This window comes from Rutilus rutilus (genome assembly GCF_951802725.1).
Source record: "Rutilus rutilus genome assembly, chromosome: 5".
NCBI lineage: Eukaryota > Metazoa > Chordata > Actinopteri > Cypriniformes > Leuciscidae > Rutilus > Rutilus rutilus.
The window spans coordinates 15,569,716-15,588,907 of NC_140213.1; the positions used below are offsets into that span (position 1 = coordinate 15,569,716).

The window sequence follows — 19,192 nt, forward strand, 5'->3', positions numbered from 1 at the left end:
CGCAGTCTTTTCCACTACCACATTATGTAACACAGACATGTATTTACTAAAATTGGCTAAGATACATTAATGAAAGGCTTTAGATATCGAGCTGTTTTTGCCGTTATATAAAATGCAAGTTATAATTTGCAAGAGACGTTTCCTATCTCAAAAACATCATTAAGTATCCAGACATGGGGATTTCTGTCTCATTTGCAGATGTGGATCATTTATATAGAGACCATGGGAGTCAGTTCAATGAAGAGCTGTGGCATACAAATTAACCCATCTACACTCTTAAATTAGGCTATTTTCTGTGAATAAATCTTTAATGAGAACACTGGATAGATGAAATTATTTTGTAGCATTAAGCCTCAGCTATTTTGTTGTTTGACAACACAAGACTGAGACAAATAATCTACTATTCTGAACATACCATACGTATATTTAAAAACACATCGATTTAACATTTGAAAATAATAAGAAATAATTTCTACTGTAAATTACAAAATAATTATTAGAGCTACACGAGCCTCCATGAATAGCCATTGTATTTAATTTTCACATTTTTAAATAGTTGTTCAACACACTGATATGGCAGAGCTCAAATGAAAAACAGCGTAATCATTACTGCATTTTACTGGGATCTATTAAATCATCCATGAATGTTCCATTTCAGAGCTGGATTTATGCCAGTATTAAATGCAAAAACAAGTGGCCAGGGTCACATTTATGATTGCAAATGCAGTGCACTGAAAATGGGGGAAAGGATTCCTAAGTGGCTCAAAAATGAGCACACTTGCACACACATTAACACATAAAATAGGCCCATGCATCACATTCACATCTATGTTTGTGGAATGTTCCATTGACGGAATCTCTCTCTTGCTTTTTTCAACAGTCTTTAGTACTGTTGAAAAAAGGGCTTTAGTACTACAACAAAGATGTACAAATACCCACATACAGAGAAGCAAGCATACACACAGCTATCAGCATTTACATTCACTCATACTAAGATTGCAACTAAAGGTATATTACTGGCTTAATGTAAATCAAGCTTTTTTGACAGCATTTTTGGCATAATATTAATTAATTAATTTCCACACTTTCATAGTTTTCCTTTAAAAAAAATAAAAAATAATCAAGGTTACTGTGAAGCTCTTCCAATGAAAGTGAATAGAGGCCAATTTTGGAGGATTTAGATGCACAAGTAAAGGTTGTAATTTTTTTTAAAAGCACTAACATTAAATCTTCTTTTAAATGTGTGCATTATTTGAGCTTCAGTGTTGTTCTTGTAATTTTTGCAGTCATTTTAGGGTTTTAGGTGTTATGTTGTCATGGCAACAAAGTATAAATTTAAACATAATTTTTTCACTGCTTAACTTGCTCTACTTTAAAATAATCCTAACACATTTTGTTTACATCTTGTGGCTGAGTATTTAAAAATGTATATTACAAACATTACATTTATTTATTTGGTGGCAATCAACATTACGCCACAAATGCTGTCGATTTCACTTAACTTGCGTTGAACCCAGAATATTCCTTTAAACAGTCCCACACACTAACTGAGTAAATACACATTGACTGTTTTATGCAGAACAACATAATAAAATTTTTTTTTTTAGGTCTGGGTGCTTCAATCTACCCTGAACTTGCAACACTATGAGCTTTTGTCACAATCTTTCATCCAAACATTCTATACACTTATACCTGGGACTTCTCAGCCCATTGGCATCGCCTGGTATATCTGGTTATGTCAGTTCCCCTGATCACCTGCCTGCCTCCTATAGGCTTCATTGAGCAGCTGTATCTCTTCCTGGTAACCTCCAGCCTCCTGGTGCTGTCTCCGGCTGTTCTGTCTGTGCGCTTCTACTGTATCCGGAATGTGGATGTTGATGTTGATGTTGTCCGTGTCCGGGTTACTCGTGGGGATCAACAAGGAGTATGAGGCTGTTTCGCCAAGGTCACATGACACAAATCGATTCTCACGACGAGAGTAGCGTAGCGAAGGCGAGCGCGCATGTGTGGATGACTGGCTTATATTGGAGACAATAGAGACGCTGTCCATGGCCTCTTCATTGTCGCAGATCTCCAGAACTTCCAGGTGGATTTTTACATTTGTGTCTCCAACTCCTCCACCCCCAGTGCTGGAGTTGGGCTTTTCTGCACTAGGTTCATGACCCACCGATTTGGAACGGTACACCTCAACTTTCTTCGCATTGTTGGAGGAGATCTTTAGGCCATCGCTGCTGACTTCATAGGTAGAGAGGGACAGTGTTTTGCCCGTGGGGGCATGGAGGGAAACGGTGCCCTGGAAGGCACATAATGGAATGGCCAACCCAGCCGTGGATCTCTGTTTAGAAATAAAAAGACAAATAGACATGCTGTCAACTCAAGTCAAACAATGTAAAAAAAAAAAAAAAAAAAAAAAAAAGGACACTTAAAGATGACCTGACCTGGAATTTTGAGTAAAGGTGATATAACAGATGTATTTTATTTATTCTCATTGGTACAATTATTACAGTGGCAGAATTTGTTAAAAGGGATAAAATGTTGTTGTTACACGGGCACCGCCATGTTGGATTTCAACATTAGGCTACGTCAGTGGCATGGTAAGCTACTCCGTTGCTAACCAACACTAGCAGAGCAGCCATAGCATGCAGTCCCTGGATTTCGAGTCTGTAGTGAGCATTTTTTAGCGACAGACTATTTAGAGAGTTGTACTTTCAATACAACAGGTTCACTGGTGAGGGTTAGGCTAAACCTGAGGCCATTCCGTCAATGTTAAACTTTTCAGGCTATACAGGGCAGACCGATAGACCAATGGCAAGTACTAACACCACCGATGCTATCTATGTTACAGCAGAGGCAGGGCGCTGAAACGCTCACGTCAGGCAGAGGACAGAGAAGAATGTTAACTGTTATCATGATAGCAAGTTATAGCAAGCTAAGCAGAGGGCTGGATGTAACGTTGTCACATACACAAAACATGTACATATTCACTTACACGCACATATAACGTGTAACGTTAGGCTTTATAGCGTTCAACAAAACTGAGACACTCATTAATTGAAATTGAGTCACAAAACCAAGCTAGATACCAAATGATCTAACCTAGGGAAAGAGCTAGCAGCTAAACACAGCACTTTTGTCAAACTCCACAAGCTAGCCACCACTCCGACCATATAAACTGTATAAATCATGACTCGTCTCCGACGATATCACAGATCGATAATAATGCATTTATTAGCTGCTAATTAAACCACAGCAGGTCTGTAAACAGATTCCAATGTCCCTCTCTACTCACCCTGAAGCTAGCTGATGTTCATCGTCTCAGGGCACATTGTTGATGCAGAGGGAGTTCACGTTTTTTTATTTTTTATTTTTTATTTTTTTACGTTTCTTCATTCGGATCCATTTCCGATCCATTCCATTCTGAATAAACAAACAACGCAGTTTACATGCCTCATCCTTGTTGCATTATTCATTAAGATAATAATTAATAAATGCACGCACAATTATCCGTTAACTTGATAAATGTTGCAGATATGTTTTACTATGCACAAACAAATGCCTTTCAACTTATGTGTGCAAAATTCAGAAGTAGCCTAAATGAATGTGCAGCAATTTGTACAAATAGAGAGTCTGTAGGCCTACTATACGTGTTGTAGCCATTAAATGAGCTCATTTAGTTTCATATTTGTTAAAATATTACAAATATTTTTTTTCATCTATGTTGAATATAAAAAAGTTAACAGCATGAGTAAGATGTATGCGCAATATATCGAGAGATATGGAGCGGGTCAGACATGATTTTGACCACTTAATTAAGTTTTGTTTTGTAGAAAACCTTTCTTTAAAGTGAATTTCGTTTTGTATAAATTGTATCTTAATTTTAATATTTTTTTCATCAACCAATTTACCTGTATTTAATAAATAAGAAGTAAATATAGCAGACATTATAATTATGGAGGCGCCCGCGCGGTCACTTGCATTGCACGTGAACTGGGCCGGGTTTCCCGATAACGATGTATCTTAGCTCTAAAGAGTGCTTTCTACGTGCAAGGTTACGAACGCTCGCAGCAATTCCATGAGCGTTTCCCAAAAATGCACTTAGCATGAACGCGCGAGAACGTGCTCTACGTGTTACTTAAGAGTCACTGTCCATTCGCGAAGTGCTGAAATATAACCTTATATGGAATCGTATTCTGAACGCTTAACCTAATAATTGTCATCTGTTGTGGATTAGCAATCAAGACAAGTCTATATAAAGCACCTACAGGCGGAGGCACTGACAAAATGGCAAAAAAAAGAAAGATACCTTTCAAAAAGATGAAATTAATGTCCTTTTAGAGGAGATAGAGCGAAACAAAGATGTAATTTTTAACAGATTTAAAGGATTTATTTTATTTATTTTTTGTTCATTCATTTAATTTTGATTAAAATTATTAGATTATTATTTATTTTTTCTGACCTTTTTAATTATTTAATTTATACATTAATTTAACCAACAACAAAAAAGAGTAATAAAGTGTACAATAAAGTACAATCAAAACCTTATATTATAATCACATTGCATTTGAATAAAGTTAAAGGTGTAATCTGCCGGTTGTCCTGCAGGTGTCCTCATAAATCTGTCTTCTTACAATGCACTTGGGGAAGTACGATTACTCCAGAGCACTCGTAGATCTACGAAGATTTTCAAGTGCTACTTAAGCTACGATGCTTTTGGGAAACAGACCATAATATTAAGATCAGTCGTACGATCGTTTTTACGATCAACTTAGGCTTACGATGCTTTTGGGAAACGCAGCCCTGGAGCGCATCTCATCCTAACTTAACCGAAACTCAGTGTATGCCTCACAGACATGAGAAATATAGAAAGCTTGAAATGTCTTTAAACGAAACAATTCAAAACGAAAAGAAATAGGCTACTATCTGATTATGTAATCCATGATGTGCATTTCTCTCTGCGCGTTCACTACGGATATGGCGATCGTCAACTTCATCTTTGCAGCCGACACTGTTTATTAATAAAAATCAATGCATGCGCGTCACCGGATTTACAAATGCACATTTTGCTTGTTGCACGCACACATATTATGTACATATTACGAAATAACTAGATATTATGTTGAAATAATTCATTAATTATCATTATTAATAATAATAAATCTATAAGAATATTTGATTGAATGTTGTGCTTGTTCAATTGAATAAAATTAATACTTTAATTGTGATAATTAAAATAATTGAATATTAAATATTAAGTGGCCTATGTTTGCTCATTTATTAATAATATTTATATATAATATATCTAGCACCCCCTCAGCACCTGCTTAAAAAATTCTCTGGCGCCGCCCCTGGTTATAACGGCCCACGTATTAAAAAATGGTCAGGTTTAAATCAGGCTCGGGTTCATAATTACAGTTAATGTGTCGGGCCGGGCGTGTGGTGGTAGTCAGATACCCATGCCATTAAAATTACTCATTTTCGTCTGTATATAGGACCTGCAGCTGCAGCTGCCTATATACCTTCGCAGGTCCTACCATGCCAGTGACGTCATCGGAATTGCCAGCGTTCTTATACTAACAAACGCAGTTTTTGTGTTGCTTAAAAAAAGAGCTATATTCAGGGCTTGACATTAACACCCGCCAACCCGCCAAATGCGGGTGGATTTTGCTCGTGGCGGGTAACATAGTCACTCCAACTAGCCACTTTGGCGGGTTGAATAATTGTAGTCTTTTCAGAAGTCATCTGAAATAAGTGTTACACTACGACACTACAACTCCCATGCATATTAGGGCTGTCAACGAATATTCTAAATGCGAATATATATTCGAATAGTTTTAAAAAACAGAATTTCGAAGGTGAAAATGAATATTCGAATGTGGAAAAACGCCCGCGGTAGCAGAGGCGCGGCTGTCTGCTTTGCGAGTGGGCGCGCTGCCTGAGGGGTCAGGGACAGGTAACAGGAAGAAGCATTAACGTTAAACAGAAACATTACTAAAGTGTAGGCTACTGTACTGACTGAATAGATATTGCATGAATAAGGTAGGTTAGATACAGCAGTTTCATGCACTACAGGCTTCCACTGGTTTGATTATTTACCGTTTCATGTCAAGGAAAAGTTCCATGTTTACCACAGCACAGCTCGCTCGGAGCGTTCAATGTCGGTTCTATATACTGTAAAACTTCAATTAATGTTAATAATATTTGTTTCAATCACTGAATGAAGCCTGCAATATAAGAGTCGCGACCTTAAATTGCTTGCACAAAACTCTTGATCAGCACTCAACATTTGCTTTGTTGTTGTTCATTTAAACCGTTATGCGCAGAGAGCGTGACGCCTCATTCGCGCCGCAAGACCTCCAGACGCGCGTAAAAGCGTCTTTACATTGAAATCACTCGCGCCAGACGCTCTATTCGCGTTTGGTGTGAACGCAGCATGAGGGTGAGGGCGAGAGAGAGAAAGAGTGCCTGCGAGCGAGTGAGCGAGCGAGCGAAAGTGAGGTCTGCGGTCTTGGCCATTAGTTGATTTACTTGTTTTTGTTGTCAAATATGTTTAAACTTAAATAAACTACCTATACAAGTAGTTATGTCTCTTTGTATTAATTTGTCTTGTTATTGACGTAATGCGCGTCATTGACAAAATGTGCAACCAGATGTTCGAATAGTTTGAATATAGGCTATGTGTTTTTTTTTAGAGGGAATATTCGAACGTCATTTTTGAGCAATTTTGACAGCCACAGCCCTAATGAGTATTACATGCACACAGTGTTGCCTTGCGCTTGCGCGCTAGTGACTGACAACACAGAAATGAAGAGACAGCTAGCTGCCCTGCTGGAGTTACGTCGTATGCCGGTGGAGCTATGTGGCGATATATAATACATAATACATGGTTTTATTTAAAAAAAGGAGCTTTACACACAACCTTATCAGAGCTAATGATAATGACCTGTATTGTTATATATTTATGTAGTCTTGATTTGGGTGTGTACAGTGGTTTTACATTTAAAAGGGTTGTAAATCTAGTTCAAGTAAATTTTAGCACACCATAGTCAACTTTTATCAGGTAGTTTCACAACAACAAAAATGTGGCTAGTAAAAATGCTGTGTGGCTAGTAACTTTGGAAAACCACTAGCCAATGAGCAGAAAGTTAATGTCAAGCCCTGGCTATATTGATATTTTTAATTCAAAATTTTAGTGTAATTTACTTTTAATTGTCATAAACAACACGTTATCAACGTTGATTCTTTCAGTTCAGTTCATCTTTAAGTTTAAAGGCTGCTTTAAAATGTAAAATAATTAAAATATTGAAATAGTTACAGTGATAAGGTCCTCCATTTAATTACTGATGAAGAAAATCAACTGAAAACTTAAATTTGAGTAGTACAAGTTAAAGGCACACTATGTAACTTTTCGCAACTAGAGATCATTCATTCAAAACAAAGGCATAGCTTGATTTCGCGGAATCATGGGAGTTGTTGTCCTCACCTCTACAGCCGGTGGAGAATACGATGGGACTCAGGCAGAAATCATATTCATGGATGGCCGGTAATGTGTTAAAGATTTATTAACATTACGAAAGCCATTGGAGCGGAACGAGACAAGCATGAGAGACAAGCACGACACTCAGCTCGAGAGCAGAGAATCTTTTATTATGCCGCAGACGGCACTTCCACTTCTTCTGGTCATGCGTATGTGGGGTGACGCAGCTCTGTTTTATCATATTAGATTAATTTGAGTGTGTTGAAAGTTGTTATAATGCTACCCTTTGTGTTTGCTCGGGGGCTACTATATGAGACACTTGTTGCACACTGCAGTGAGCTAGATCGATATTAGTTATACAGATATTCGCGGTAAATCAAGAAAACGAGATTTAAACAAAAAGACTGTGATGAGCTGTATAACAATGATTAGTTTTCTGTCGATGAATGTATCCAATCAGTTGCTCACCAGTCTAATAAAACACATTATATATTAAAGCGTCTTTGGTGTTTCCATGGTTTCTACAAAATAAAAATGGAAATCGAGGGTAACTTGGGTAATGCAGGTATAATGTCATTGATAGGTGACGCAAAGACACGTGTCCTGGTTAAAACTGCTTATTTCTCTGGATTTAAACATTCCACAAACATTTGGGATAATGTAAGTACACAAATCAACAAAATATATAACATTGTTCAAGTGGTTACATTTATAGATTTATATGGTATAGATAGCTAGCCTAACGTCGTTATACTCAGATTCTAGTCAGAATATGAGTCTGATACTGCTCCATTGGGCTGTGATTATGGGGCATGTTTCAACCGAACCAGGAAAGAAAATGCCTCTGCACTCAATTGGATAGACCTACAACCAATCAGAGCAATGGGGTAAGTGACGTATGTTCTTCATTCATCTTTCCGATCGACAAATGCCTTGATCGCGGTTCTCTGTTCCTCTTTTAAAATGAATGCGCTGTCAATTTCTTCTATAACAGACGCGTTGGCGGAATCTACACATCTCAAGTCTCCAGTGGCAGTCATCTTTGTTGTAAACGAATTCAACCCAAGCGATCTTTGGTGACGTGGATGATTACGTTACTGTTGATCATCTGTCCATCATCGTATAAAGCCCGCCCTGACAATTTGATTGGTCCGAACAGCTCTGGTTCGAGCATAGTTGTTCCACAACGGATCAAGTCCAGACCGAACTTCCCGACCTCAAATGTTGTGGGCGGGCCTAAGTTCGGCTGGCATCCAGGCTAATAGATAGCTATATTTTGATCCAAAAATCTTTCATATTGTGCCTTTAAATGGATAGAAGCAAAGATGTTGAATTGAGCAATAAATTATTTTAATTTTAACATAATTTGTAATTTAAGCGAAACTATTTGTAATTATTTCAAAGTTTTATGCATCTGTAAACTGCACGATTATCATTTAGAAATCCCCCATTCACGTGTCTAAATTTGGTTAGTCCAATTAAGTAGCACCTTGGTTCAATCTCTTCTGCTGATACACAGAGCATTAGAACTAAATGGGCAGAAGAGCTAGCTAATGACATTGATAATGAAACATGGGATGACATTTGGTCTTATGCTAAGAAAATATCTGTTTGTACACGTACAAGAGAAATACAATTTCCATATTTCCCCTAACAGCAGATATTTTTTTAACCCCTCTCTATTGCCATGTGTTTAAAATGTAAAACTGAAATAGGTATTTTAACACATAACTCTGTGGTCATGTTACAGGCTGCAATGGTATTGGTTTTTGCTTCTGGGGGAAATGGAAAAGATCTTTAATATTCAGTTGGATTTTGACCCAGTCTCACTGGTGTTTGGTATCCCTTATGGACGCATTGTTTCATATGCTAATAAGAAATTGTATAATATCCTTTGCTGCTAGAAAAAAAAAATATTTTACTTAATTGGATTAGTGATAAATCTCCATCTCTTAAAGGTTGGCATAAGGTTATTTTTTAGTTGATTCCACTGGAGCTATATCTGGACTATTTGGAAACTCATCTTCGCCCTATTATATTACAAGGAATATTGTAATTGTATAACTCTCTGGACATTGAACCTTTGTCCTCTTCTGCATCTTTTTGAAATATGTTATTGTTTTGTTTTTATTTTCTAATCTGTTTTATTATGGTGTAGTTCTGTTTTATATAGAAATATGAGCTATTGATGTTCCTTTATTTTTATTGTATTGTATTGTATTTTTTATGTCTTGTTATATTTGTATTATAATGAAGATTCAGTAAACATAATTAGAAAAAAAAAGTAGCACCATCTGCAGATAATTTTTTAAACTATACATTCTGTCATTATCCACCCACACTCATGTTGCTCCAAACTCATGTTTTTTTCAATAGAAAGACATGGTGAAAGACAATGTAATCACTGGTTCATGTTCAATTACAATTTGCTTGTTTTACTAGAAAAAAAAATATTAAAACTTGGGATTTCAACCCAGATACAATTTCATGCTAGCCCTCCATCCTAACTTAAGCTTATATAAAGAACAACTGAGGAGCGTTTTTTCTCTTTTCTCTATCTTGCCTAAAGGCACCAATCAAGCCAGGACTAGCACTGGTGCCCCCCTCAAAAAGTATAGGTGCATAATGTCCCTGGTTATAATATAATGGAAACATTTTATACAGTTTATACAGAATGTGACAAAAATCTGAGCGGTGCTGCAACTACCCATTACAGGAACATCAAATTCTTCCATCATAAAATCAGGTTGTACATTGTCAATGCATATTGCAACCAGAGTTTCCGCTAGAAAAAAATGGTGCCGGTCAAAGTGACCGGCAGAGGTTTCGTTTTCCGGACATTTTGATGATATGCCGGTCAAATATCGCCTCTTAATTAAGGGGGCGGGATTATTACACGATTTATTATTTATAATAATAATATTACCATCTTACGTGACAGTTCTCCATTACGGACGCGTCGCGACCGTTCAAAGCGGCACCAAAAGACTGCTTTAAAACTTTCACAGAGACCTCAAACAGAAAGCACAAAACCTTTCTTTAAAACGAATTTCGTTTTGTATTAATTGTATCTTATCTTGCTTTTACAGCTACAAAGCTGGAGCACTAAATGATATTCAAAGTCTGATTTCACGCTGTGGCGAGCAGGACGAGGCCGAGGGCCGTGAGAGAGCGGTATGAGGCCGGTGGCGTGATTACTCTGATGAGCGACACCTGCGAGACGCACCGGTCTCGAATCTCTCACGGAGGAGCGGAAGCATAAAGGAGGAGCGACGACAGTGAAGAGCGAGAGAGGACAGGCCTGATTTTTAGTTCATGTTTTGTTTCTGTTTGTGTTGCCAGCAGTCGTCCGTGAGGGGCTGCTGGCTTTTACTTTCATTTTGTATTTGGTTTATTTTTGTCATTAAAATATATTGAATGTTCGCCGGTTCCCGCCTCCTTCTTCCCATAACTATTGAACCTCGTTACATTGGTGCCGAAACCCGGGAAGAAGGAGGAACGCGCTGTCAAAGAGCCCTCGCCGCTGTGGGGAATCCGCGGTGCCATCGAGCATGGTGAGCAGAGTCCGTCGCCATGGACGCTCGAGGCGGTGCGCTGGAGTGAGTTGCCGGGGGGACGGTCGAGCTCGCTGCTGGCCGCCTGGGTGCTGGAGGGACGGCTGCCGTCCGTGAGGGAGAGGAGGAGTCGCCGCCGTTCGCCGTGGGCCGGAGCCTGCTGTCGTCCGCCATGATGGGGAGGAGCAGGGAACGGGGGATTCCTGCCGTCTGCCCGTATCCGAAGGAGCCGTCGCCGTCCAACAGGCGGCGGAGGAGTCTCGTGCCGTCCACCGAGGGCTATCCAGCGCCACCGCCAGGCACCGCGGAGAAGATCGCCCAGCTGGTGCAGGGCCAGATGGCAGCGCGTTGTGGGAACCGGACTAATAATTTTTTTTTTTTTTTCTCCCCTCTCTCGTCTCTGTCGCTCCTCATGCTTCCGTCTCCTTTTCTCTCGCCTCGTCTGTCCATACCCCCAGGTACCGCAGCCGCCGTGTTCGGTCTCCCCGGAGGAGGGGGAGGGGGGGGAGTAGAGCGCAGTCTCGTGGGTACCCCCCGGCCTGCGAGGGGCGATGGGGGTATGTGGCGAGCAGGACGAGGCCGAGGGCCGTGAGAGAGCGGTATGAGGCCGGTGGCGTGATTACTCTGATGAGCGACACCTGCGAGACGCACCGGTCTCGAATCTCTCACGGAGGAGCGGAAGCATAAAGGAGGAGCGACGACAGTGAAGAGCGAGAGAGGACAGGCCTGATTTTTAGTTCATGTTTTGTTTCTGTTTGTGTTGCCAGCAGTCGTCCGTGAGGGGCTGCTGGCTTTTACTTTCATTTTGTATTTGGTTTATTTTTGTCATTAAAATATATTGAATGTTCGCCGGTTCCCGCCTCCTTCTTCCCATAACTATTGAACCTCGTTACACACGCTTTTAACATTAAATAAAGCACATAAACAGTACCAGAGATTATCATTGCCAGTTTGCCACACTTTGTGTTTGATGTTCCAGCGCGACGTCGCAGAAAAATAGAAACCATTTCTAAATTAGAAATGTCGCGTGGCGCCATCGCGTCTGGTCAGGACAAACTCTGATTAACATGGAAAAGACACATTTTATCGCGTGTCGCGGTGTCGCGTCGCGTGTAGTTAGATAGGACACGGTGTTAGGCAATTTTAATCGGACAATTTGACCGGAGAGATTTAATTTTGTCGGACATTTCATTTTTTTTCCGGCCAATGTCCGGCAATTACCGGACAACGGAAACCCTGATTGCAACATATTTTATTAATGTGGTCCAGTGCAATGATGTTTAATGAGTATAAAATCTGCCTCACAGGATGATACCAACCTGGACATGGAAACATAAAATTATCAGAATTATTTCAAAGGTAATAAAATTATCAGAATAATTTCAAAGGTAAAAAAATACACAAAGTCAATGACATTTAAAAAGCAGGCTGATGAATGTGATTCCATTTTTCCAGACATGTGCCATTAGTTAATGAGCCATGTGTATATATCAGCCCCATTGAGAACAAAAGCTCTGGTCAAATGACATATAATTACCATAAACACCCATAGCTCCATTGTCCCATCTTTCTCCGTTCAGCAACTTCAGTCATATCACGTCAAACTACAGAGAAATTGAGTTTAGTGGAGTTTTCATTATCATTTCATAATAAAGAGAGACAATCTGCAAGGAGGCTGCGTAATAGATTGAAATGCCATGCTTGACTGAGGACTGTGAATAATTCAAGCATTTTTAGCTGATTTCATCTGACCATTCAGCACAGCAGCCGTAGATAAGGATCTCTCCATACCTCCTTTCATTTCTTCTCTCTCATTACATTATAAAGGCTGAGAAATGAGATGTCATCAATAAGATGTGTGCCTCAGGTTTTGACCAAAACGCAGCATATCATTCAAATGAAATAACGCTTATCAGAGGTCAGACACAGTGTGACTGGGGAAAGGGTATGACTTGCATGTGAGTTTACCCACCGGATGAGTTAGAGGCACTGGTGCGATGAAGGATAATAACCACATCAGAGTTGAGGCAGAAAAGCAGACAGAGAAAATGGCAAATGCAAAAAAGGCTCAGACTTTTTATGATGTTTATGATTATGTGTGCGTGTGACCTAGTTTCCCATAATTCCCCGGCGAGTTGGTCTATATGCAGTGAGGGGTGTTGATGTAGAGATACTCGACCACATGAATCTTGCATCACACCTACATACATATAATGCTTCACTCACAAAGACAACTGATCTCTATTTACAGAGCAACTCATATTAATCTTACACAGATGACCTTTTGCAAGAGTAAACATGACCAGAGTTCTCAATATACTCAGAAATAGTAATCTGCCCCAGGTTAATCTGTGCCAGTTCTGACCTCTCCTCCTACTCTGGGTCATCACCACTGGAGGATCTGAAGGTCTAAGTCATGATCTAGCTTACTGCTTTCTGTGGGGGATACACAGTGACAGTCATAGGCTTCTGTGCTACAGCACCCCAGTGGGTTGTCAGGAAAACCTGACTCAGAACCGAGATTAAACCCAAACATCTATAAATCTATAAATACATTGACAATACAATACAATACAACAGGTATTTATTGACAGTGATGAATTAAACAGAAAGCAGGTGAGTAATGGCACAGTCAGAATAATGAGCCGATGAATATGAACTAACTCTCTTTTCCTTTACCAGGGTGACAGCAGAGCAATGATGACAAGAGTGTGATAGTAGAGAGAGCACACACCTCTTCACAGGATTATGGGGAGTAGACAGTTACATATAATTGTCCACAGAGTATCTTACAGGAGATTGCTGGAATATCGCAAGGAAAAAAAAAATCGCTGGAGAATCACAAGTAGATCTAATAGGTAAGAGCGGGTAAGTAGTCTGTTAGCCGTAGTTGAGACCAGGCCAGAGGTCCATTCTTGGTACCTAAATACATCTGAGATGTACAGATAGGACAGATGCTAGATCTTCTAATCATGATAACTGATCTCTGGCTAATTTGGTTCAAACATATTTGTGGATTTGTTTAAAATATCTGGACTAAGTTGTCTGATATTATTGCATGTTCTTGGGTGAATTGGAAAGGCCAGATATATCTGTAGCATCTGGACCAATCAGACACACACAAATTATTCATTATATTTAATGAATAATCCAGAAAACTCACTCTCCCAACAAAGGCCTATGAAACTTCCCCCAAAACTAACATCCCAAATGAAGCTAACACACTGGCAGAACCCAGTGTCCTATTACAGGACACATTAAGACTGATAAGACCTTTTACTACCCCAAAAAGGAATTTGCAGAGGGCTGTGACGCTCACTTAATTTTTGCTGAGAAGGAGAAATAAACCCTGTTAATCCTATATATTCTATATATAACCACTTGAGAAATGTATAAACATGTATCTAATTTTCCCATCTCATGATTTTCATTTTATGTGGTTTGGCCTATGTATTATTTTAAACTCTTTTGGGTTAATGCTTCAGACTTGCATATTATGGTTAACCAAAATCATATGTGTGTCATGTTTAGGCTCTAGTATCTGTTTGGCTATGTTTTGCCATGTTTGGCTACCTAGATTTCTAGTATTTGCACAGGCTTTTATTTCAATGTTGTAAACCCGTGAAGCAGATTTTTTTTACATGACAGCATTAATTAAAGTTTCTTATGGGTCAAGAACATTTTTCTAATGGCACAGCAGACAGCATTTTGTTTTACTAAGTTATCTGCACCTCCTGCGCTGCATCAAGCCAGTCCCATAATAGCTGTTCAAATTAATGCACAGCTTAGACTAACTGTACATCATGTGTGTAAGACTCCAATAAAGTTTTTAGGTAATTATTCCCTCACAAATAAATCTCTCAATGAGTAAAACTGTAGGGCCTGGAGGCCAAAGAGGAGGCGTGGTGAAGAGCAGCCTAGTTTGAGCCAGGGTGCCAGAGAACTGAGGCAGATCCGGTGTGATTGAGGACCAAGGCGGAGCTGGGGGGGTTGAGGCGGAGTCTGTGGTGCAGACAGGGTGACGACTGACCAAGGCGTAGCTGGAGGGACGAAGGAGCCTGGCGGAGCCTCGACGTTTCCATGTGCCATGGGGACGAGGAGCCAGGGTGGAGCCGACTGCTTGACGGGCCAAGGTGGACTCGGCAGCCCAAGGCAAAGCCAGGGGATCCTGGCAGGTCCTTGTTGGGTGCTGGCTCTGACTCTTGACTAATGATGGACTCTGGAAAAGGTTCTGGGAATGTGGTGGGCTCTGGCTCTGTGACCATGATGAGTGGGGTAAGGGGCTATCTGAGTTCGGGGTCTGGCTCTTGACTTTTGGTTAGTTCCGGCATGTGAGGAGGGGTGGAGAGGGACTAGGGAGGAATTCCAAGGCAGGTGGTGTCTCTGAGATGAAGACCGACGGCACCAAGAGGACTGGAGTGGGCTGGGGAGGCTGCGACTGAGGGGCGATGATGATGTCTTCATCCACTTTGACTACTGTGAAGGAGGAGCCACTCAGCCACAGTACATATTCTACATATTGTTTCAGGATATAGGTGGTAGTTTCCACTGGTAGCTGTTTGAAGAGATGATCATCCAACCCACCCCAGAAGACTAAACTTCTGTTCCCGTACGAACATTTTCCTGGTTGCATTCGTACCGCCAGTAGGAACTCTGAAGTGACGTAAGCAGCACTTGTTGTTGTAACTTTTATTTTGACGGCGCAGTGGACATTTATTTTGACGGCGCTGAAAACACCAGAGCCTGAGCACACATCGCTCACATTTTCTGTCTTCATTAGTTTATGATCTGTCTAACAGTCCTGTCTAATACGTTATTAGATAGAACTGTTATACAAAGAAAGTAGACAGTATATGAAAAAGTATTATAGAGTTTGCCGTGTGGTTGATGCCCAATGTCGCTAGCTGAGCAGAAATACATAATCATGTTTCACCTGGTCCCCTCAAAGTTGCATTGGATTTTCTCCTTAGCATAAAGGTTGAGAGGTCCATCTATCACTGTTTTCCATGTTTGTAGAGTTAGTTTGTGGAGTAAATATATAGGCTATAAACTGTGTGTACACAACTTTTTTTTTAAATGGAGGGTGCCGGCATTTCATGTGCGTCCGGCCAATCAGCATACACTTACATCAGTGGTAGTTCCTATTGTGCTGGGTTCTGAAGCAGGAGCTAATTTAGTTCCCCCAAAAGGAGTTCCTAGAACCAAATTCGTTCCCAGTTCATGCAGTGCAAACGCGCCAAAAAGTGGGTACTTCTGCCATTAGTTCTAGGAACTATGAAAAGGTTTGTCTGGTGCGTGCGAAAGCCCCTAGGAGCAGTGGTCCTCAAACTTTGGTCGCGCTCCACTTTAAACCTTTAAAAAAATCTGCCTGTTTGCTGCTTATTTAGCCCCGCCCACCGATTCGTGCATGCCATGTAGTAGATAAATAACGAGAGACGTAAACGCAGGTAAATGCAGAAACCAAATGGTAAAGATAGCACCAAAGACAAAAAGACGCTGTGCAGTGCCAAATTGTGAAAAAAAAAACACAGCCTTTGCATTACCTTCTGTTTTGTGCAAATGGGCGGCCGGAGCGCATTAAGGGTTTTCTGTTAGAACGGTGTCGTGTAAGTCGTGTAACTAATGATCATTGCGACGGAAGTGAATCAATCAACTTTAAGCTGGACAATAACTTTATTCTAGAGCTGCTGTAAAGCCAAAACAATCTCTGTTATGTTAATTTCCTATTATCACCGTAAAGCTTGTTTGAAACAATCTATATTGTTAAAAGAAATTAAAAGACGATGCTGTACCGAGTATTTTGGACCTGACAGTAATATCGCACCACACTGTGAGTAACTGTTTTTATTACATGGTCACTATTGCCATTATTACAAATCGTTTGACCTGTACTGAGTATGTATGCGTTTTTAACCTGTATGACAGAATTTCACCGGCTGCCATTTCTCAACATCAGAAGTTTTAAAAACAATCCCACACATGTACTGACAGTGGCATTGAACATTTTTAAATATGCAAATCTGCTGACCAATCATCCGCCACGCCTATTCAAACCGTCTGTTTCGATGAGGGGGGTCAAAAACAGGACAGAAAATGACCTATTTTAAATTGAGATGTTTTTCTGATGTAAAAATATGATATCATTATAAGTGGACCTCAGAGAACAGTACTAAATAATAAAAAGGACAGTTCTTGACCCCTTTAAATTGAAAAACGTGCAATAAAAACCACCTGCAATAGTCTTATTTTTTTATGTCATTGAATCATATAACAGTAAGAGAGAATAATAGATCAGAACTTAACTTTTAATTTAAATAAACAAAAACATGGGACTTCCGGTTTTGACATGAGAGAGTAGCACACGTTTCACGACGACTCCGCATTTTTTTTATATAACTTCGTCAGAACATCTCTTTAGTAATTGTTAACACTAATAAAATTACAGTCCCGCATCCTGCAAACTACTAGCCGACTTTAGGACTTCAGTTTGTTCAGTTTTCTAAACATGCCGGGCAAATCTCGAAAAGCTCCAGACCAGGCCTTGACACCCTCCAGCGCCAATGTGGAGGAAACGCCTGAGAAAGACACTCCAGAGTCCGATAATTCAGCTATCCTCAATGCGATCTCCTCTCTTCGTGCGGAACTTCTTTTAATCAAATTTGACATTGGGGAAATTATTGACTCAAAAATCGAGCAGCTCGCTGTCACTATCCGAGGGGAATTATCGACATTCAAAAACGAGGCCAACGCGGCAATTTCGGAGATTAAAGTTACGCTAGACGATCATGCTGCGAAATTAACGAGCCTGGAAAATCATGCTTCCACTTCTTCTGACACGATGGTTAAGATGGAACTGGATTTGGGAAAGCTAAAGCTTACAGTGGAGCAACTCACAGAAAAATGCACTGACCTCGAGAGCCGAAGCAGAAGACAAAACATCCGCATACTGAACATTAAAGAGGGTGCTGAATCCGGAATTAAACCTAGAGATTTCGTTGCCCAACTCCTTGCAGAGGCCTTGTCACTAGACAAACCCCCGCACGTGGACCGTGCCCACCGAGCTCTACGTGCCCGTCCTGAAAGTGATGAACCACCACGGGCCTTCATTTCACTCGCATGTACATAATGTATATACACGTATTGACTATTTCTTGGTGGACAACAACCTTATTTCTAATATCCTAAATTCTAAAATTCACGATATACTGATTTCAGACCACGCCCCAGTTTCATTTGAAGTTGTCCTTGATCAAACATCTTCTATCCGCCCTCTATGGAGGATGGACCCTCAACTTATTGAAGACCCTAAGTTCATTGATTACATGAGTTCACAACTGGACATTTTTTTTGAAAGCAATGATAAGCCAGAGACATCACCAGGACTGCTCTGGGAAACTTTAAAAGCTTATATAAGAGGTTGTGTTATATCATATCAGGGGTCCAAAAATAAACTATACAAAACGAAACTAATTGATTTAGGGAAACAAATTCATCGGTTAGACAATGAAAACGCACTAAACCCCTCACCAGATATTCATAAGAAAATTTTACAGTTAAGGTTTGAATACAATAAAATAGTCTCTACTAAAATAAATAAAACTTTTCATTTCGTTAAACAGAAATACTTTGAATTTGGGGAGAAGCCCCATAAATTATTAGCCAGACAATTGCGAAAAATAGATAGTGAAAGAACAATTAATAAAATACAGACAAAAAATGGGACACAATGTATCGCAAATAAAGAGATAAACCAATGTTTTAAGGAATTTTACTCAAAGTTATACTCTTCAGAAACTGATTTGGACCCACAAATAATGGATGAATTTTTACGTAAATGTACTCTTCCCACTCTATCTCCAGATGATCGGGCATCTCTTAATAAAGATATCTCTTAGAGGAATTGAAGAACACAATAAACTCTTTAAAGAGCATGAAAACTCTTGGCCCAGACGGGTTACCAGCCGACCTATATAAAAAATTCAGCGACATCCTTACTCCTTATTTGCTTAAAACTTATCAGCAAGCATTAACAACTGGACTACTGCCGACTTTTTCTGAAGCTATTATCACAGTAATTCCTAAAAAAGGTAAAAATCCTGAAGAAGTTGAGGGATACAGACCTATCTCCCTTATTAATGTTGATCAAAAAATATTATCCAAGACA

The 19,192-nt window shown here is 39.9% G+C and overlaps 1 protein-coding gene across 1 annotated transcript in view; it reads right to left on the reverse strand.

Annotated features, from left to right (window-relative positions):
* Positions 1–605: 605 nt before the first annotated feature.
* Positions 606–19,192, reverse strand: part of LOC311290260 (putative G-protein coupled receptor 149) — a 54,504-nt gene continuing 35,917 nt past the window's right edge. Inside the window, exon 4 of the mRNA XM_084408637.1 lies at positions 606–2,335. Within this exon, the coding sequence (XP_084264763.1) occupies positions 1,739–2,335 (597 nt within the window). The 3' untranslated portion in view covers positions 606–1,738. The remainder of the gene's footprint in view (positions 2,336–19,192) is intronic.